The sequence below is a fragment of the Mauremys mutica genome, chromosome 3, assembly GCF_020497125.1.
Source record: "Mauremys mutica isolate MM-2020 ecotype Southern chromosome 3, ASM2049712v1, whole genome shotgun sequence".
NCBI lineage: Eukaryota > Metazoa > Chordata > Testudines > Geoemydidae > Mauremys > Mauremys mutica.
Genome location: NC_059074.1, coordinates 66,858,305 through 66,880,046, shown reverse-complemented (window position 1 = coordinate 66,880,046; position 21,742 = coordinate 66,858,305). Strand labels below are relative to the sequence as shown.

General features: G+C 40.3%; 1 protein-coding gene across 2 annotated transcripts in view; it reads right to left on the bottom strand.

Moving 5' to 3' along the window:
- The window catches only part of LOC123365905 (hormonally up-regulated neu tumor-associated kinase homolog A-like), a 40,906-nt gene extending 31,412 nt beyond the window's left edge, over window positions 1–9,494 (bottom strand). Inside the window, exons 1-3 of one of the 2 annotated variants that reach the window (XM_045008931.1) lie at window positions 9,109–9,494; window positions 7,757–8,049; window positions 4,630–4,685 (exon numbers count right to left, since the gene is read on the bottom strand). In XM_045008931.1, the coding sequence (XP_044864866.1) occupies window positions 4,630–4,685; window positions 7,757–8,049; window positions 9,109–9,360 (601 nt within the window). In that variant the 5' untranslated portion in view covers window positions 9,361–9,494. Of the gene's footprint in view, window positions 1–4,629; window positions 4,686–7,756; window positions 8,050–9,092 lie in introns of both variants that reach the window. The other variant, XM_045008932.1, reaches the window with a different exon arrangement.
- Between the last annotated feature and the right edge of the window lie 12,248 nt (window positions 9,495–21,742).

Sequence of the window (21,742 nt, the reverse complement as noted above, 5' to 3'; positions counted from 1 at the left end):
ATAATCACCAAACCCACAATGATATATATCTAACAGCTATAAAATAAATACAGATTTCACCCACGTTCTTTACAATTAGGAACAAGTTTAACTAAAGCTAAATAAGCCATGCTTAAAGTTTAAATAAGAGTCCACATAGCGTTTTGGAATTTTATCTCAGTAAAAGCTAAGTCAAGCTATGCTAGTGTAAGGATATCTCTATGCTACAGAGACTATGCTGGCATAGCTATGTTGCCACAGCTTTTTTGGCATAACCCTGTAGCATAGAACAACCTACACCAATGGAAGGGGTTTTTCCATTGAAACACCACCTCCCTGAATGATGGTAGCTAAATTGATGGAAACATTCTTCTGTTGACATAGCGGCAGCTACACCGGGGGATAGGTTGGCATAACTGTTTCAGTTAGGGAGTGTTTTTTTAATACCCTGACTGACATAGCTATGTTGATCTAACTTTTAAGTGTAGACTGTGCCTAATTTGAGTAAGTAATCCCTCAGGTGTAGCTCTGTAAGATGCTGAAGTCACTGGGAGATGAAGACACTCAGAGCCCTGTTAGGTCAGGTTTATAAGAAGCTATTACTAAAGCAGTGTTTCCCAAAGTGCAGGGTTGTATCCCATTGGTACAGTGATTGGTGGGACTTGAATCTAGGCCTACAAGGCTACCAGGCAACCAACATCCCCACACCACCACCTGGCAGCAGCTATAGCTTGCTTACACTCGGTGACCCACAATGCACAGAGGTTTAATGCCACTGTAGTAGTAGTATTTTATGTTTGTATTTTTTAAAAACCAAACCAAACCAAGTTATTTTAAACCTACAAAACAAGAGTTTTACAAACCAGGAGTGTTGATTTAGGTCCTTAAAACTCACATATTTACACACAGCTGTACATAGCTTACATTTGTATACATTTGGGGGCAGTTAAGTTCCAATAGAAACCCCTTGTGTTCTTTTAGTGAATTTGACTAAATTGTTCATAGTCAGATGATTTAAATCAGATTGTCTCTTTGCCTGGCTTATTTTCAGATGTTCCTTTGGAAAAGGGCCCATTTTTCCTTCAGAATGGCTGCAAAGAAACCAAGAATTCTCTTTCTATAACACTTTTTCTTTTGAACATTTTTACAACTTTCAACTGCTTAATTCCCTCCAGCCTCTGCAGAGTTAACTTCTCACTCTCTTTCCTTAAATCACTTGCTTATTTTCCAAAATGACAACTCCATCAGCCCAGATATCACCATTCCAAGTATTGTCCCAGGGATCTGAATTCCCCATGCCTGTACTTACTCCTTTCCTTACTCCTGCCACTAAGGGCTGCCAACTTGTTTTCCAATATCTTTATCTATTGCCTGCCTGTTTGTCTGGGCCTGATCCTGCTTTCTTCGCTGTTGCCATACTGGCAGCATTTTAGAAAATAATTGTCCCATTGCTAATGTTGATAAAGATGCAGTGATGGGCTTTCCCAATTCTTGTATTTTAGCTGTGGTGTGGACATAGGCTAATGCTTGTTCAGTCCATGGGCTGTGCCCAAACTTTTGCAAAATTTTCTTAAAAGGAGTAGTTTCCTGTATGAATGGTAATTTTTTCTGCTCTTCTTGAGCTTTGTCCCTAGGGGACTCTTTTCACTTGAACATATTTTCCTTATGAATCTCGTTTACCTTTTTAACTTTTCCGTGCCAATGCTTGTGCTGGGACTTACATAACAACAACAAAAAAAGTCTGTACCCACTAAAACCTCTGACTGACAGAGCAGGACGGGGGAATGCTAATCCCCCTACATTTTGGGCTCGATCCTGCTATGACCGAGAGTATATTCACCTATGCAATTTCCCCCCTGACAGACGGGTAGGAGCGAGGACTCTAATCCTCTCCCTTGGGCCTGGTACCTCTATGACTGGGGGTGTGTATACCTAGACCGTTTGTACAAACAGTTTACATATATATTTATCTGTATAGTTTTCCCCAACATATGGGTAGGAGCATCAAGGACTCTAATCCTCCCCCTATTGTTTGGTATCTCGATGACTGGGGATGTGCACACCTGAATGATGGATCACTTTATATGTATGGTATACCTTTTAGCAGTATTTAGCAGTATTTTCAACAATCATGGTGCATGTCTTCCCCCTTTCGCAATTCTCCACCAAAAATGTTATGCTTATAAGGGCAGGTCTATACTTACCTGCCAGGTCGACGCGTAGCGTTCGACATCTCGGAGTTCGAACTATCGCGTCTAATCTAGACGCGATAGTTCGAACTCCGAACGCGCTCCCGTCGACTCTGGAACTCCACCACCACGAACGGCGGTGGCGGAGTCGACGGGGGAGCCGCGGACTTCGATCCCGCGGTGTCTGGATGGGTGAGTACTTCAGGGGAAAAGGCAATACGCCTCATTTATTGGAAATACAATAATTAGCATATGCATTCACACACACACACACACACACACACACACACACACACAGAGTCGATGTTTTAGTTACCAGTTCAAAGTCTGGATCAGTCTAGTGGCCAGCTAGGTTGATCATGGGTAGGTAGGAGCCGGGTTCTGTTGGTCGCGACATGATGCTCTGGAGAAGTCTTGGCAGGATAAACCCAAAGTTTTATGGCAAGACACCTTGTTTATATAGTGATTTTCCTTCATTGGGACCAATGAGTTTTGCACCGTCATACTGTAATCAATTGTTGTTTGACGAGTGCTTGTTTTCTAAAATTTTTTAATTTTTAATTTTGTTTTTTATTACGTTTTTTGGGGAGTTATCCCATACTGGTTTCGATCACATCTTTAGAGTTGTCAATCTGCCCTCCTCTGACATCTCAATAGAGGCGTGTTGCAATCTCCTGGTCCCCTTCCATCTGTCCTCCTTTCTGCTTTCAGAAAGGGTGGCTGGCGGGATATGATCAAATCATACATCAATACATTTAATACATGCTACACAAGATTTTTTATCCTTCTTTCTGAATTATACAAAATACAAACATAAAATCCTCCTACTACACCACAGGGTGATCGGCCTTGAGTGATCTGACTGATAGGTCTTAGTGATCCCTAAATGGCTCCTTGTCCTTATATACACCCATGAGAGAATACCAGGAAGTGTCCAGGCCACAATGTGGATCCCTAGCTAGCTTTCACGACTGCCTGCCTCTCTGGACTTGAATGCCTGGTACTGATCTCAACTCTGACTTGGATTCTGACTCCCAAATGTCCTTTGGAACTCCAGCAAGGACCCTGATCCCTGGTATGGACCCTCAGCCTGATACCTGACTCTGTCTCTAGCTTTGACTCTTGGCTTAACTCCTGACTCTGGCTTGACTCTTGACCCTGATACTAGCTCTGACCCCTGACTTCAGTTCTGGACTTCAGTTCCTACCTTCACTCAGGTTTCTGAAAATTGGGGTGTGTGTGAAGATCTTGCCAAGAGGGGTCTGTCAGTTGTCCAGAGTTTTGACTTTTGCTTTTTTTAAAAAGTAAATCTCTAGCTGTTATATATGCAAAGAAAATCTTGACAATGTGGCCCAAGTGTAACTGATGAAGCAATATCTTAATGAGCCCAAGTTCTTAATGAGCCTGAAACAATAGCTCTGAGTATTAACTGTCCCAGTCATTTCAACGGGTGCTGGCTCAGGTCAAAGGATGACACATTAAATGCCTTGTATAATGACAGGTTTCAGAGTAGTAGCCGTGTTAGTCTGTATCCGCAAAAAGAATAGGAGTACTTGTGACACCTTAGAGACTAACAAAAAAGCTTATGCTACAATAAATGTGTTAGTCTCTAAGGTGCCACAAGTACTCCTATTCTTTTTACATTAAATGTCAGCATTATTATCTATTGCGCTGCTTATCAAAGCACATAAGAAAGGAGTGGAAGTGTTGTATTGTGAAGAGCTATGTAAGCATTTCCCCAAATGTGTAGGAGGGAAAGAGGGTTGTGAAGGACTAGCTGGAGGTAGGAAAGGTGTGCCTGTTTGGTTTCCTTTTCCTGATGGAAGCGAAGCTTTCAAAAGTTTAGGAAACTTGTGCTATGCACAGGCAAGTTTGTGTGCAGAATTCTGTGAGGTTTCTGTAAAATATATAAATGCCTTTCTGAGCCGTGTTAACTGCTTGGTGCAAATTCCCCCAATTTAACAGTAGTTTGCCTTACCCTTTAGCACTCTAGCAAAGCTTCCATTACTCATAGAAACAGTTTTCTTTTCAAAATGTTTAATGATAAGGGGTCCAATTGAGGGCATTAGTCCACAGAAGCCTATGGAGTTGTATGTGTTTAGTCTAAAGTTCATTTGCTTGTGTCTATAATTCACCTCTGCTTTTCCACACAAGAGATCTATAATTCTTAAATTGTTTCTTGCCCCTACAACACACAACAAAAGAAAACTGAATCCTATGCAAAATACTCTTCTTTCCATATTTTAAAAATAAATTGAATAAATGCACAAATACACTGTAAAGGCACACTTGGGCAAAGACTGTTCCATTTACATCTTATACATTTGTTAAATAATCACTAACTCATCCACAAAATTTGTAGTTTAATCAATGGTTGATAGTCATAGAAAGCTACGTGAACTATCAAGTCCAGTAACAGGAATCAACCTTCTATGTTCTTTTATGGATGATATGCACCTACCAACGATTTTGATGTTGTTGTTTTCATCCAGAAGAAAATTCTCAATTTTCAGGTCCCTAAGCAAATCAAGACAGAAAGCAAACTTTAAGATGTATATTGAAACTTAACATTTATATTCTAATTCTTAGCAGACGTTTTTTAACAAAAGTTTCATTACAATAAAGATAGTACCACATAGCTCAGAATGTACAATTATAACAGGGTCCTGCAGTTTTCAGTTAGTGGAATGGAAACTTTCATTAAATTACTGAATATCTTACTGAATATTTTTAATGAATACTCATCTTAGAAATCATCCATTCTGTTAATATCTTTGGGTTAAGTCAATACCATTTCATTATTATTTTGCATACTATAGTGGTACACTATTTATTAAGTGGCTGCATAGTAATTCTTCAGTGCTTCAAAACTTCAAGGAAAATATCTAAAATATAGATATTGATTTTCCTGTTACATTACTTCAGTTTCAAGACAAAGGCAAGTATTTTTATTTTTGTCTTTTTTATCTTTGCAAAGATATACTTTGAATATAAAGCACACAGATTTGCACTTCAAGTTTATGGAGAACTGAGTGTATTTTCTCTGTTGCATTAAAGAGGTGATTATATTGCAGTTGCTTTCAATGTGAGTAATTTAATTGTGTTCAGGCAGTGTAAAAGAAAGGAGGTAAATTGAGAAGTGAAATCTGCCTTGCGTATGAAGGAGAACAATCGGGTCAAAGAAGGACAGAGAATAGGGACACTGTAGATGGAACCGTCCTTGCAATGGTGTTCACGTAGACAGGATCAGCAAAAATCAACTCCTTATAGCAAACAGTGATGACTAGGTCAAAATTATAGGGGAGATACTATAAATTGGCTTAGCTGAACATGTGTTTATTATGGGAATATTTGATATCCTGAAAAAAACTAAGAACTATAACCTGGCTTCTGCTTTGATGGTGTCAAATGGGTAGAAAGTTTCCCCGAAAGGGCAGCTGAGGCATTTCGCTAGCACAGGGGAATCCTCAGCTGGTGTAATCTTGATATTGGGAGCATGTCCAGAGCCTCTTATGTTCCTATGATCCCTGCTGGCATAACAGACCTTTGGACACCATTGTAAGCTGGTGTATTTTAGAGCAATACTAGGGCTGTCTTAAAGTACGCTGGGGTCAGGGATGGCAGAAGTGGGATGGAGAACAAGCAGGTCCTTTGAAACTCCTCCCCTCAGTTGCAACCAGCACTTACTGGAGGCAGCTAAGGACTCATTCAGCCCTATAGCCCTATCTTGCAGAGCTTAAAATGTAAGGTGAGACAAGACGTAAGGAGGGATGGAGTCTGTGAGGAGGGTATGGGGAAGGGTGGTGAATTAACAATAAAAATAATCAAAATAGGGAAAAGGATTCCTGATGACCAATATTCCTTATTTTAATACTAGAAGTGGTCAAGAAATGGACCAGTGTTTAGTTAAACATACCACAAATTCAATAGAAAATGTTATTTGTTCCAAGGTATATTACAGAGTTAAGTCAAGTGTGTCCTAGTGCCATTCTTAGTCAAAACCATTGATAGCCAAGCTCCAACATGTGACATGTGCTAATGTCATGGCTACTTTGCAGTCAAGCTTCAAACCAGGATATAGCATGGAGGTGGCCTTAGGAGCACTAAAAGATGACCTTGTAGCAATAGGCTGAAAAGTTTGTGCTAATTGACAAATTTTCTGTTTTGTCATTAACAATTTGTATATAAGTATATCGTGAAGTGAGCTCATATTCGGTGGAACCGATTCAAGCTGCGGAGTTGCAACCCAGATTGGTATGTATTGCCTTTCTGTACCGTGCAGCTCTATCTTTGATTAATGAACATCTTCTATTAAAAATAAGGTGCACTATTTGAGTTCTCAAGCAATAATCTAAATCGAACCCATCTAACTCTGTATTGGTGGGCACTAAAGAAAAACCCTAAAATAGATTAGCTAGGAACCCACAAAGGCAGTGAGGTCAGACTGGGATAGTCAGTGAGGCTTCAGTTAGGACACATTGCTGCTTATAATACCTAAGCCATGATTTTATTTCATAATTTTGTTCAGTTAATTCTTTATTTTTGTGAGTAAAAAGATTAGTACAAAGCAACTGATACAGGCAGATATTTACTGTTGGATTACAAGAAAGCACAACATACCACGCAAAGCACTTGTAAGAGAGTTAATGTGCTACCTGCTAGATGAATATTTAATGCTGTTTGATGGCTATTGTTAAGTTACTATAAGTTTGATTAAGTGCGAGGGTGGCTAGAGCTTTATATGTGGATGTCTTTATTGTTGTTTAAAGCTATAATAAATTACAAATTATGTACAGAAATACAGAAAATGTGAAAGATCACTGTGCAAGGGAGTTAGGAGGCATAATGCACCCTCTTAGTCCATTGTGCCCTCCTCACACCCCATGATTCACAGCCTGGGGTAGGAGAGCAGCCTCCATAGAGTGGCTACCCCTCCATGAAAGTGGATGCACATATGTAAGCCTTGACTTTGATTCCACAACTCACCAATGAGCTCTGCCAGGCCAGCATGGAAAAGTAAACAATCTGTCACTGGTCTAGAGCAATGGTCCACTGCTTGCCTCTGGAGCAAGTGAGGAACAAGAAAATTAATTGTGACTCTGAGTCGCAATTTGTTCCCTGGTCTGCCCTGCGGACAACACAATAATCTACTGCCCCTTACTCAGGTCAGATTAAGTCACAATGGATCTCATCACAACTAAACCAGTATTTAAAGTAACAAATATATTGAATTACTTTTATTTGGTGTGATAACACTTTAACCCAAATTAATTTCAAAATAATCAAAATAACCAAACTTCCAGGTTAGTTCCCTAACCTACATTATGAAATTTGTCCTCTACCCTGGCCCTGAATTTCTCCACTCATCATAAAGACCATAAACATCATAAACACTTTATTAGAAAGGATTGAAAAGTGGAGGTAGGGGTTGTTTAAAAATATTGAGATGAAAAATGTTGATCTCTGGAGTTGACATTATCATTATCATTAGGGCAGGTGAAATAAATAATTTCCATAAAGAAAAATGCTACCCATTCTGGAATTACTGATATTGTCACTTTTATTTGAAAGGGGTGAAAGAACCCTACCTGTGGACAATCCCATGGCGATGCAGATGTTCAACTGCAGACATGATCTGCCTGGTATAGTCCCTTACTTCCCTTTCTTCCAGTTTCTTTTTGTCACAGATTCTGTCCATGAGGTCTCCACCTAGGCATAGTTCCATCACCATGTAATAGAAGTTTTCAGTCTCCAGTGTCTCATATAGCTGAACAATATTAGGATGCTTAATCATCTGGTGTATCCGGGGCTCCCGCTTCATATTTTTTAAAACGTAGGAATCCTGCTTGGCTTTTTTCTTGTCAATGACTTTTATGGCTACCTAAATTATAGAATATATGCAAATTGGCAACACCCATTTCAGCTTTGAGCAACACAGATCTATTTTCAAAATGCTTGGGGAATAAGTTTATTTTAGTGAACTCCTATTATTTAGATTGATCTTGACAATTTGATGGTGCAGAGAGGATGCATTTCCAGAGTGAAGCATAAGCTTCCTGTCACCCTCAAGGGTCAAAAGCTGCCATCTGATATCCACATCATATCTATATCTGTATCTCTGTATAGCCCACTGATTGCAGTAGGTAAGGTGCGCATGGAAAGCACACCTAAAGACAAAAAATAAATATGTTCCTTTAAATGATCTGTATACTGGAAGGTGGCCAATGTGTCCTTTTTCTAACATGCTCCCTTAGGCACTGATCCAAAACCCACCAAAGACAAAGGAAAGACTCCATTTGGCATTAGTGGCCTTTGATCAGGCTCTTTAGAATAAACAGAATAAAACTACATGTCATAAATAAAGAAATATCATATGTTGTTTAGAGCCATTCGAAAAATAAAGTTGACAACAAATACAAATTTAATAGTACATCATACAGCTCCATAAAGAAGACATGTGGCACATATTTTTGTATTTTAGCTGTGGAAAATATATATTAGCTAACTACATCCTGTCATCTAAGATATTGCTGTTGCAGTGGGTAGTTTTCCTATAAGCATTTCTCCCTAGCTTTAAGGATCAGATACAGGATACTGACTCAGGGAGGATTATTGGAGAAAATAAATTTGAGGTTGTAATTATGCCACTATCTTTTTCCTCTTTCAACAGATGATGGCTTTGCTGTCAGAACTAGCTCAATGTCCAGTTACATCTACATGAAAACAATGATACAAATTTACATTCACGTGTATGACTGGCTTTTAAGTGAACAGTAAACTCCATTTCTGAAGCCAGACAGGTTCAGTTTTAAGGCTTAGGGTGGTAGTTCACTGAATGACTGGTTTGTGGGATTAAAAACAATCGTCTGAATTCCTCCCACATACAATGCAGTGAGATTAGTGGCAATTATTAGTTAAACTTACTCCATTATGCGTTTACCTTCTCCCCCGTGGGGATGTGTAGTCCCTCCATCACCTTGGCAAAGGAGCCTTTGTTGATCATTTTGCCCACCAGGTAAGTCCCAACTTGTTTGGTGTGAGGGAAATTCTTTCCAGGCTCTTGGGGCATCTTGCTAAAACAAGAAGGTATCTGCACATCCCTGTTGTTTTTCTTGAATTCTGGTAATGTCCCATCCAGGTTGCTGGTATCTGTTGTTATGCCATCCAAAGTCGCTTTGATTGCTGCAGGCATCCTTGGGAGGGTCAGATTTACTGACCCCACTCTCTAAACAGTGCTGCTTTCCAGGTGTAGCCTGTGATCAATAACAAAGATGAGCATTAAATCTGTACATCTCGGGATGCAAGCACCATCCCATTGACCTTCCAGTATCTAATCCTTTCCCTCAGAGACTTCCTTTTCATCACTGATCTCTACCCCCCAGGCATTCAGATCTGCTCAAGCAGAACCAAGATGCAGATTATTAACCTAACCTGATACATGATGTCAATTAATGCCCCAGCGCTGCCAGCTCTGATGACACACAATCCCAGCATTAGCATGGAATAAACCACCCCCTTTCACATGGAACGAGACTGCGACCAAATGGCCAGTGCACGGGCAGGTAACACCAAACAACTAAATGGGACTGCAACCTTCTTTGTCTGTTTTTCAAAGACAAGAGCATAGCTGCTCATTGTAAAAACATCTCGTTAGTTTGCATTTAGAGAGAGTTAATCAAACCGAAGCTGGTAGTAAATGTCTAAATAGATCTCTTGCACAGAATCTTAGCTTGCATGTGGATTTTATTTTCAGGAGCCATTTTACATTTCCTGTCACAAAATTAGCTTCTGCAAAATATCCCCCATTAATTTATCATAGGAGGGTTTTCCTCTTTACAGAGAGGATTTCTAAAAGTTATTTAGAAAAAAAAATTGCCTGTTTTTAAATGAATGTAAAGACTATTTTGTTTGTGTTTTGTGACTCATGTACTTCAGAAAGGGGCTGGGCACTAGTCCCCAAACTGGGTGAAAGAGAGGGGATGAAAACTGTAATGAAAACCTAGGGCCTACAAACAGTTAACTCCATGCATGTGAATAGTCCCATTGACTTTAATGGGGCAACAGTTGCAAAAAATGAAGCATGTGTGTAACTGTTTGCAGGATCAGGACCTAGGTCAGCCATAAACAAAAGACACATTGTTCAAATGACCATCAAAAAGGTAGTTCAGATAATTTAATGTAGGCCACACTTGAATTTTTGATGAACTCTCCTTGTCACCCAGCTGAAATGTCAAGTACTGTTCTCTTCCTCTGACTCCCAATCACTCCCATCATTAACTGAAAGATAAGCTGCAGCTGAGCTGAGCAAACTCTAGATTTTCATAAACTATTTCAATTTTGTTTTCTGATGATTGTCACTTGCTATGCTGGGTAGTTGATATGCTGAATAAGGCTGTTTTTCTGCTCCCCACAGAGATTCAGAACCAGAGAAAACTGAATCTTCTAGACAAACTAGAGGATGGGATTGATAGAATTGAGAAATGCTTCCTTATTAGTGCTTAGTAAGGGCTGTGCCTCCTTCCCTGCTATCCATTCCTTTGTTACTGGCTTTCCCATTGAAAATCAAGACAGAAGAGGTAACATATTAAAAACAAAAACAAAGAGAGGAACCACAGCATGAAACAGAAAGCCCATATTTCTGGCACTTTTCAGAAGAAAGGCAAAAGCCTCTTAAAAAATATAACCAACCTTAAAACATGATCGCTGGCTAAGCTAATTATTGCTATTGTTGGGGAAAGGCCCAACTTGACACCTTGAAAAATCTTGAAGTAGAAAAACTACCAAATATATTTTTAAGTAAATTTTTTGGCATAGTGGAGAATTAAAAAGGGGTAAAAAGTAAGTATATCTCTGTGTTGGGGAGTATATTCCTAGTCTTGAGCACAAGCCAGTTGAAGCTGAAATCTTGTATGAGAAGGCAGCCGAAAGCCAATGCTAGTAGTGTCCATGTTCACTGTTATTTCTATTACATTCAGTGTGAATTTAGCAGCACAGGCAGGAATTTGTTTGGCACATCACAACCACCATACTGGATTTTCTTGTGTGACGTAGGAAAGTCTGTGGCCATATTTGAAGGTTTTATGGTCTTGAATGCAGCTGAAGAAACTTGCTCCTGGTTGCTCTCTTTCTGTCACTGCAGGATGGATTCCTAACTGCTTTAAAAGCTGTGCCGTACTTCAAAAATTATCCTTTGGTTGTTATGTATTATAAAACATACAGGATGGGGTTTTTGAAAGTGCCTGAGTGACTTAGGAACACAAGCCCCATTGAAAGTCAATGGGACTTGTACCCCTGTGTCACCTGGGCACTTCTGAAAATCTCACCCATTCCCTTTTGTGTGTTTCCCACTAACCACTGCCCTCTGCTTCAATGAATGTCTGTGGGGGGCATGGAGCAGCATTCATGTTGTGCTCCCTGTCAGAACCCAGCCAGGGCCAGGGAAGTTAATAATCCACGCAGCGGATCAAATTCAGTGAAGGGTCCTGGTCACGTGCTACCCGAGGCACATTGCGCACATGCTAAGAAGAAGGAATCTCTGTGAAATGCACACTGCTGTATGTCAGTCCCTTTGCTGGCTGAGCTAATGAAGTTGCTTCCTTCACTCACAAGCTGAGCCTGCAGGCTGTAAACTGTTCACATTTACACATGTTTTAGTTTAGCTGATGGTGGTGCATGAACACAGCCACATATGCTCCAAGAGTTGTTTTAAGACTAAAAGCTTTTGAAGTTTCATACTGAGAAGTGGAGATTTCCTCCTCAGAAGGAAATCCAAGATGGTGGCCTTAATGTGGTGAAGGAAGCAAACAAATTTTAAAAAATACTGTTTGAAATACAGGGTAGGAAATGTAGGACAACGTCACATTCTATATTGTAATAATTCTCAGGGTCTGGAACTACATCAATCTCATGCTTCCTAATGTACCTAAGGCATGGCTTTATTACACTAAAACACCTGCCATGCTGTATGTTATTTCCGACTTCTTATACAGCTTTTGGCAGCCATAGACTTTATTTTAGAAGTCACTGTATGTACAGGTTCAGCAGATTTTCTGCAGGATTTACTTACTGCAATGTATTTAAGAAGTTGAGAAGGCATAAAGTTCTGGTGCCTGATTCTTCTCTAGCACTGGTGTAAATCAGGAGTAACAGTTGAGATCAATGCAGTTAGAGTAGAATCAGGCCCATGGTATTTTATTTAGACCATGTTTTATCCATGTATAAACAACTAACTGCTCTGTTCCATTGTGGGAACAATGGAGATAGAAACCTATGGGGGTATTTTTTTCTTATTAGTGAGCTGATCCAACTCCCACTGAAGTGAATGGGGGTGCTTCCAGTAACTTGAAAGGGAGTTGGATCAGTCTTTAAAGGAACATAATGAGTTTGTTCTCTCTGATGTTATATTAAATATTAACTTGCATGTGAATAATTATAATACAAAAAAGTCTCTTGCAAACCTTCATTTTTACTCTCACAACCCATACCATTGCTAGACTCATGACCAATCCTATAGTGATTTCTTAGATTAGCCTTTAAACCAAAAGGATGAATGGATTTCCCTTGCTGATGTCTTTGCCTTTTTGCAACATTGCATGAGTTTAGTATTATTTGTTATTGGTTCCCCCCAGGCATCTGTGTGTCAGATTATTTTCCAGTTTTGAAAATAATCTTGCACTGTTTGTTAATCCCCAGCAACCTTCTGTGACTATTTTAGACTGAATTGATAGAAGTCAGACTTGTGTTCACCATGTGTGTCTTTGTGGAAGGATCCACTTTATTGCTCAAGTATGAATAGGGTTGGTGACTTGTGTTCTGCACCAGCTGTTCCATTTCTCAAAGTAGAAAGTTTGACTGTCTCTTCTCAAGGCAAAATGAAGGTTGTGTCAATTCCTAAATGTTCCCTAGTATCTGAGGAAGGTCCGTCAGCAGACAAATGCCAAAGGCCTGGAAACGTTCAGGTCAATAACAGACTAAGCTGCCAGATATTCAGCGTCAACATCAGAGGTTTCCAAATAGTCATCTTCTACTTTTTTTCTGTTTCGCTATTGCAATGTGTTCTTAACAATTATACATCCAATATATTTCAAATAGACTTCTTCCAAACCTCAGAATGGCCACAGTCTTGTCTTCACATTGAATTTGTACTAACGGAAGGTGTTATGGTGACAGCCCTGGAGACAGCAGTCTTTCTTTTATCTGTGGACTAAGCACAGAAAGAGTAGTAGCCATGCCTCAACAGCATGCATCAATTTTGCCCTGAAGATGTCTCCTGTAGGGAAGGGAAAACAGTTCTGGTTTCAAACACATCCAGTCTTTGGCTTCTCTACTGAGACAGCCAAATGTGCCAGCCAATTAACTGAACACCTAGCTGCTGGAAACTGGCTTGTATCTTCCACCAACAGAAGTTGGTCCTTTAAAAGATATTAACTCATCTACTTTATCTCTTGTTTTAATTTTGTATCATTTTAGTTTTTAATCAAAATGTCATGCTGTATCAAGTCAAATGCCTTGCAGAAGTCTTAAGTATATTACATGAACACTATTGCCTTTATCAAACAAACAATCAGCAGTGTGAATTGCATTTAGATTGGTGATAAAAGTGCAAAGCTCCAAAGTTTATCACCAAACCCCTGAGGCAACAAGTTCCCTTCTGTTAATTTAATTCCCTTTTTTGTTTGAAAAATTCTTTTACATTTTATATTTTTAAAATAATAGAGTTCAGTTGTTTCATGAATGTTGCCAGGACAAACCCGAGAAGACATTTTATCTGTTACTACACTGTTAAAAAAGCAGCCAGAAGCAGGGCATTTACAAATCACTGTGCTATAGACTCTAGGCTCCCTTGTCATAACTTAAAAATACATTTTACAGCAGAAGTACAGTTTAATATCACCCACACCAGGAAGCCATGCAATTTACAAACTCAAATCCCCCTTCCCCTCCAACAATTGCCCACCCTCACAACTCTCCCACATTTTCAAATGACTGGGAAAAAAGACGAGCTTCACAGAGTATCTTTGAAGGCCATCAGATTCCTGGTGAAATCTTGGCCCCACAGAGGTCACTGAAAGTTTTTCCGTTGATTTGATTGGGGCCAGGATTTCTTCCTTGCAGTGTTTCAGACCAAGTGGAGGGGAGTAAATTCCAAAGCCCTCCCAAAGAATGCCCTGCAAGAAGCCTCCTCTCATTTATAGCAACACGGCTCCAGCCCGAGCATCTCTGTTGATCTCCTCTGCCACACCATGACACAGGGAGAGAGGCAAGCTCCAGAGTGGGTAGCTCCTAAGATTTAGTGCTTTATAATGGGCTGGTCAAAAATGGGAATTCTTTTCCACAAACATTTTAGAAGAAAACAAAACATTTGTTTCCTTCAAAAAAAAATTTTGTGTAAAAGAATTTTTTGTTTCCTTTGTAACTTTTCCTGAAATCTTGTGATTTTTTTTTTTAGGAGAAATATTTGAAAATAAAATGTTTTGTTTTCCTTCAAGTTGAATGGAACCTGAAACTTTTTTTTATTTTGTTATTTTTCTTGGTTAAAAAGTGATAAAAGGGAGATGAGAATGGAAACTGAAAAACTTTCATTTAATGTCCATTCAGTACAAATGGAAACAGTTTTTCATATTGCATATTTTTATGAACATTTTCTTATCCTTCAAAAAGGCATTTTTCATTTGGAAAAAAACCTTTTTGATAGAAGATCATAACCAACAATGTATTCTTCACCCACTAATCCATTGGCCACCAGTGCAGATCACTGGATTAACGTGTTTGTGGCCAGACATTCCACTTACCAAGCAGACTTCCACCTTCTGCACTAGCTTCAATTTCTGGATGGTTTTAAGGTTTTTATATATATCATGCAATGAGAGACCTCACTGTACATTCACACAAGGGGGCAGAATTAAGTATTAGTCTGCAGCCTGTGGCATTTCCTGACTTTTGAGCGTATAATTGTATAATCTTGCTTGCAGGGTGAACATACAACCGGATAAACAAGCAGGTCCCTTCAGTTATCCAGCAGTGTAGAAAGGTGCCATTTGCACTCTGTGATAAACTCAAGGCTGAGCTTGCAAAGATGGAAGCAATGCAAATAACACAAAAAATTGAGGAGCCAACAGAATGGGTGAGTTCCCTTGTCACTGTGGAGAAAGGTAAAGGCCAGCTATGCATATGCTTGGATCTCAGAGACCTCAACAAGGCTATAAAAAGAGACCATTTCAAACTGCCAACCAGAAAAGAGATTATGGCTCAATTTGCAAATGCTCAACATTTCAGTAAATTGGATGCATCCTCAGGTTTTTGGCAGCTAAAATTAACTGAAGAAAGCTTAAAGCTATGCACATTTAATACTGGAAGATTCTTACGGTTACCCTTTGATATAGCTTCACCTCCAGAAGTGTACCACAAAATCATACATATGATCTATGAACATATTAATGGTGTTGACACCTCAATGGATTACATCATCATCTGGGGCTCAGTGAAAGAGGAGCATGATCAGAGACTTTGGGAAGTCCCGGATGCAACTTGAGCTGCAAACCTCAAACTAAGTAGGGAGAAATGTGTTTTAGGAGTTACAGAACTGACTTTTGTTGGGAACATTATTTCCAACGAAGATGCAAAACCCGATAAGAGAAAGATTTTAGCAATTGAAATGCCATGTCCCGAGTCAAAGAAAGATGTCCAGTGGTTCCTGAGAATGGTAAATTATCTTGGAAAATTCATACCTAACCTAGCTACCAAAGCAACATAAAAATGAATGGTATTGGAGTGCGGAACAGGAGGAATCATGGGAAGGTTTAATACAACAACTGATACAAGAACCAGTTGTTTTATGCACCAGGAAGGCCTATTAACATTTCAGCAAATGCGTCACAGTCTGGGTTAGGTGCAGTGATTTTATAGAAGCATGAAGATTGGCAACCAGAGGCATATGCATCCAAATCACTGACTGAGGCAGAAACCAGATACAAAGATGGAAAAGCTTTTAGGAATATTGATTGCCTGTGAGAAATTTGATTAGTATATTTATGGACAGACAGTGAAAGCTGAAATGAACCACAAACCCCTGATTGCGTTATTTAGCTGTTATAGTCAAACCATTCCCACAAGAGAAACCAGCCACACCAATATAACTGTATCTATGCTAGGGACTTGTGCCAGCACAGGTATGCTGGTCAGTGATTGCACATCTTCACACCCTTGACCAGCATAGCGATGCTGGCAGAACTCTGCAGCCTAAGAGAAATGTGTGTCATAAACTTATTGGCTATTCTTCTCGAAAAGCTCATGTCAGAGCCAACTGGCAGCCATGACCTTTGGTAGACGTATGACATCTCTCTTTATCTCTCTGTTTGTCTTAGCCTGGGGCCTGGTCTGCACTAAAAAGTTAGATCGACCCAGCTATGTTGCTCAGGGGTGTGAAAAGTGGATTACTTATACCAATGGAAGGACCCCTCCCATTGATGTAGGTCGTTGTGCTACAGTGGTGTAGTTGCAACTGTGCTGCTGTAGTGTTTCAAGTGTAGACAAACCCTGTGTTTGTAAGCATCTCAATCAGCCATTCTATCCAAAGAGGTATTGATGCAATTTTCTGAGCAATTTTCCTGTATCATACTCAGCCGTAAAAAGATAGGTTATCTGATCATACTTTCCTCTAACAGAAATTTATTTGATTTTGTTTGGAGTCAGGAAAAATGTGTTCCCCTTTTGGATTTCTTTTTATCTAGGGTTCTTCAGCTCTTAGGGGAGCAGTTCTGACACATATTTGATTTAGCTGCCAAAGTGGCATGTGTCTTGTCTCTCTGATGCTGAAAGAGCATTTGTCAATATGCTAAATGATTTAACGAAAACATAATATAATACCCCAAGTGAGTTGTATTTGGACTTCAGAGGTTTGGCCAGTAAGGAACAACTTTGACTGGCATACCTATTCCCTGGTTCTCCTCACTCCAAGGAACAGAGACACTAAGGCAGATTCATAGATTTTAAATGTGGCAGTAGGTTTACCAACCACTGTTTTGCAAGCTAAATAGTCAAAGATTAGAGGTTTACAGTAATTAGTGCTAGGAAACTCTTATTTCATTACTTTGAGTTTGCCCCACAGCAAAATTTCTATAAACCCTGTGGTAAGATTTATATGTCATATTTTTCCATCCTGAAGGCCAGAGTTTAACAGTCTGTTCTTGAAGTTCTCCATTTTGCAAAGCTTCCCTGATGACAAGTTTATGGGTGTGAGAGAATCTTTGACACAAACTTGTCTCTTTGCCCTCCCTCCATTTGGGGTGCTCCCTGCCCCTTTCCCAAAGCTACAGTGTAATAGGTCATTATAGCCACAGGGGTAGAAACAGGAGACACTGTTCTGCCCATTCTTCATTAATTTTGCAAGAACCAGGGTGTCCTGGGAGGTGAGAAAACAGACACGAGTTAACAGCATGACTAGAGGACTGAAAAATGTGCTCCACTCCACTACATTCTTGCTGGGACCCTAGAAGAATTTCAGAGCTCTGTGATTCTGAATGCCAGAAAACTGATCCAGGCCAAAGGTCTTCAAAGAGCATCACAACATGAGGAATAACTTGTGTATTTGTAAAAGGGCATCCAAAATTGGGCATGGCCCTTTGTAAACTAAATAAAAGACACAGTCCCTGCCCCAGAGAGCTTGCAATCTGTGACAGACTTCCTGACTCCAAAATCAAATAAATCTCCATTAGATTATGTGATCATGCTTTCCTCTATCTTTTTACAGCTGAGTACGATACAGGAAAATTGCCTAGAAAATTGCACCAATAAATAAATAAAGGAGGGGTAGAGGACAGGTGCTCATGGGTTTACTAATAAGTAATAAGCTCATGGAGTTTATTAATAAGTTTGTGAGCTGCTGGCAGCTGGTGTGTACAATTCTGTTATTTAAAGGCTTTTTCAGGGACAGGTGATGATTTGTTTTTATATTTTATTTTGATTAATGCAAAGCAAATGACAAAGGGACATTTCAGTGAGCAGCATCTTGATGGAGTGTAATGTACTTTTCTTTTTAAATTTGATTACAATATGTTGTTAATAAGAGGTTCAGGCTTTTGAACATCTATATATGGGAAAAGAATATCTACATTTGCCTGAAATCATAAGTGCTTGGCATGGTTTCTTCAGTGTCCAGCTGTTTATTAGCTTCTCATCAACTGCTAAGAGACAGGGATATCTACATGATATGTGGACAGTATGAAAGCCCTTGCTCCCACTGGAGTTAGAAACAAAACTCCCATTGACTTTAATGGGAGAAGATCAGTTCCTAAAACAGCTTGTCTAGTTGGGTGGGGTAATGTGTACAAGGGATGCGTGATTTCTAAAGCACACTAATGTGTTATGCATTAATTGGTCCATGTAGATCTAGCTGGTGTGCACTAAAGGTTGCTTGTGTGCTTTAATGGAGTACTGTGAACATGTAAAAGTGCATGCGGGAATCTTTAGTGTGCACCAGAGGGGTCTACGTGGACCAGCTAATGCTCAACACATTAGTGTGTGCTTTGGAAATCGCACCCGTCATAGTGTGCACTGCTGCTCCATGTATAGATAGGCTCTATGTATCTGTTACATGTGAAGAAGATATTCCCTTAGCTAACTAATTTGCTTGAATTAAAAGGGGACTAGACTAATCTAGATTTTTTTGTGCCCATCTATAAGCAAAGAAGGAGAAAGAGGGACTCTATGGTTGGGCATAAGGGTAAAAATCCCATTATATTCCTCTCTGAGTCTAAGCAGTCAGATTATGTAGTTGATCCCATTCCCTTGTCAACTGATTTTATAATTACCTCAATGGAACAGTTAAAAATCACCATTGTGGAGTTTTCTATACACCATCCTTTCTCAGCTGAAACATGCTTTACCTTATAGGCATCCCTTAGCCTACTGTACATATGTTGTTATAAAAGCTTTGATTGTCCTGAAAATCTCCCAGTGAATGTCATAGAGACAGGGCCGGTGCAAGGATGTTTCGCGCCCTAGGCAAAACTTCCACCTTGCGCCCCCCCCCTCTGAGGTGCCTCCCCCACGGCAGCTCCCGCCCTCCGCCCTGAGGCACTCCCCTTGTGGCAGTCGCAAGCCTGGGAGGCGGGAGAAGTGAAGCAGCTCACCCCTGCTCCGCCTCCTCCCCAAGCACGCCGTGGCTGCTTCACTTCTCCCGCCTACTAGGCTTGCGGCGCCAATCAGCTTAGGCGCTGCAAGCCTGGGAGGCGGGAGAAGTGAAGGGGCCATGGCGTGCTCAGGGAGGAGGCAGGGCAGGGGTGAGCTGGGGCGGGGAGTTCCCCTGCGTGCCGCTCTCCCCCCCCTTACATGCTGCAGGCGGCCCTCCCCGCACTCCCCTGCCCTAGCTCCCTCCACCTAAATGCCGGTGGTGACCGGGGTGTTCGAAGATCCGGCTGCTGCAGTCGCGGCCGAAGAAAATGGCGCTCCCCAAATCCTAGTGCCCTAGGCGACCGCCTAGGTCACCTAAATGGTTGCACCGGCCCTGCATGGAGAAGCACAAAGTTGGACCTGTACGCCTCCCTCCCCCCACCCTTCTCTGTACCTCATTTGGGCTGCCTGTTCGCCACCTTTCCATGATATCAGTTTCTCTTTGAATATGAAAAGAAGGAAGGGAATTAAAGATCATGTTCCCCTATGAGTAACTTTCTTGATTTTTTTTTAATTCAAAGCTGCAGAATTTATACCTACAACAGTGAGAAACAGAAACAAATTGAAGACAATCAGACAGATTTTGATGGTGCTTATACCCAGGAGCTGTTGGATTTATTTGTGGTTAGAATAATTGTTCTTTTACTCTGACAGAAGCACCTGGAGTATGAGAGGTGTGCCTTTTTTCAGAAATATTAAAAAAAATGACCTCAAACCCCTTTGTTTCTAAGAATTCTTGTTCACAGTTCTGGAAAACAGCTTGTACAGTACCAGGTTGTGACATCCTTCTGTGCATCAATAAATTAAGTAACATATCAATACCAGATAGCAAATGCATAGCTGCAATGATAGCTCATCTCTGAGGGCTTCTATCTTGGCATGAAAAGTGTTTGATCTAAGTGTGCGGTCATAAAAGATGGGAGCTACTTTATCATCTTCAGGGAGTTAGATTTACTGACCTTAACTTACAGGTTGCCTGTTTCTTAGCCCTAATCTGAAATGGAACATTTTTATTCACTTGTCCCTGTATTAAGAGGGTTTCTTTCTGGTGAAATATACAAAGTAACAAAATTTGAACAGCTGCTATGCTATTGCCAATAGGGTGCTGTCAGGGAAAAGGAAAATGAAAGTAAACAATCAATCTCTAAAGCATTATATACGCTAATAATGTTTGCCAGGGCCAGCCATTGTTAAATCAATACCGGATGTAGGATTTTGCCAAACGTTTAAAACTTCGCCTCATCAAAAGAACCCCCTGTGCCTGGCCTCAAGAAAGAGCCATAAAATTCACTGCTGTATGTGGGCTCTGGTATCTACACTATAATGTACAGCAATGGCCTGCTACTTGTCTAAAAGATTAGATGTCTCACACTCAGCAAGATAACTCCTTAATGTTTTATAACAGGAAGGTTGCCTGCAAAATACCCCAATTCATTTGTTGCCTGCAGGGTCTATTTTCATTTTTTTGTCTTTTGAAACCATACTTAGGCCTACTCAGCCCTAATGATTTCAATACATCATCAGTTGGATTTTACTCCCACTGCCCATGTGCTCTGGTTCTTTCTTGGAAACAGTCAAGGGCCAGCATTCATCCTCAAGAGGGAGTGTGTCTGTTCAAGAGGTGAGGTTGGCTGCCCTGCCCGTGGGGAGCTGACTGAAGTAACATGCAGCACAGAGACAGTGATTTCAGGAGGCTGTTAACGTTTGGAAATGTTAACGAAAAGATCTTTCTAAAGAGCAATCAAGGCAAGTCATTTGACGTTTATAAAAATCTGAGAGTATGAGGTGTGAGGATGTTTAGTTTTTTATCAGTAGAAATGAATTCTTGCTTTTATTCATTCCGTTGTGCTAAGCTGGGCTAGCCTGTGCCCATCAACCATTCAGGACCCATAATTTCAAACGCTGCATCTGCTGTTAGCCTGCCAGCTAAAAAGTACATTTGCATGTGTGCCTGTATGTGTAAACATGCAGCAGAGCTGGCGATTTGCTTATAAATCTGATAGCTGAGGATGTGACTGACTATAATATCTTAAGGGAGGTTTGTACTTATCAGTGCCTTTTATTTATGAGTTAATAGTTGAACGCGTTCTACTGTGTAAACCTTGAAACAAATTGGTTATACTTACAATGTGTTTTCCGAAGTCAACGTGCCTTCCCTACAGAGTCCTAAAACTGGTGAAAAATTGGTAGCATCAATAAACACTGAACCTTGTACCAATAAATGTGTTCCCCTCATTATTCAATGAGCCCAGAGGCATGGAGGTATAAAAGGCCCCATTCTCCCCTATAGGGAAATAACACGTGTAGGGGAGAGGAAGCTCAGTTAATTTCAGCATGCAGAGTTTCCTGCTTATTCTTCTGTGGGAAGGGGAGCCATTGATTGCTTTCCCCACAGAAAAAGCTCC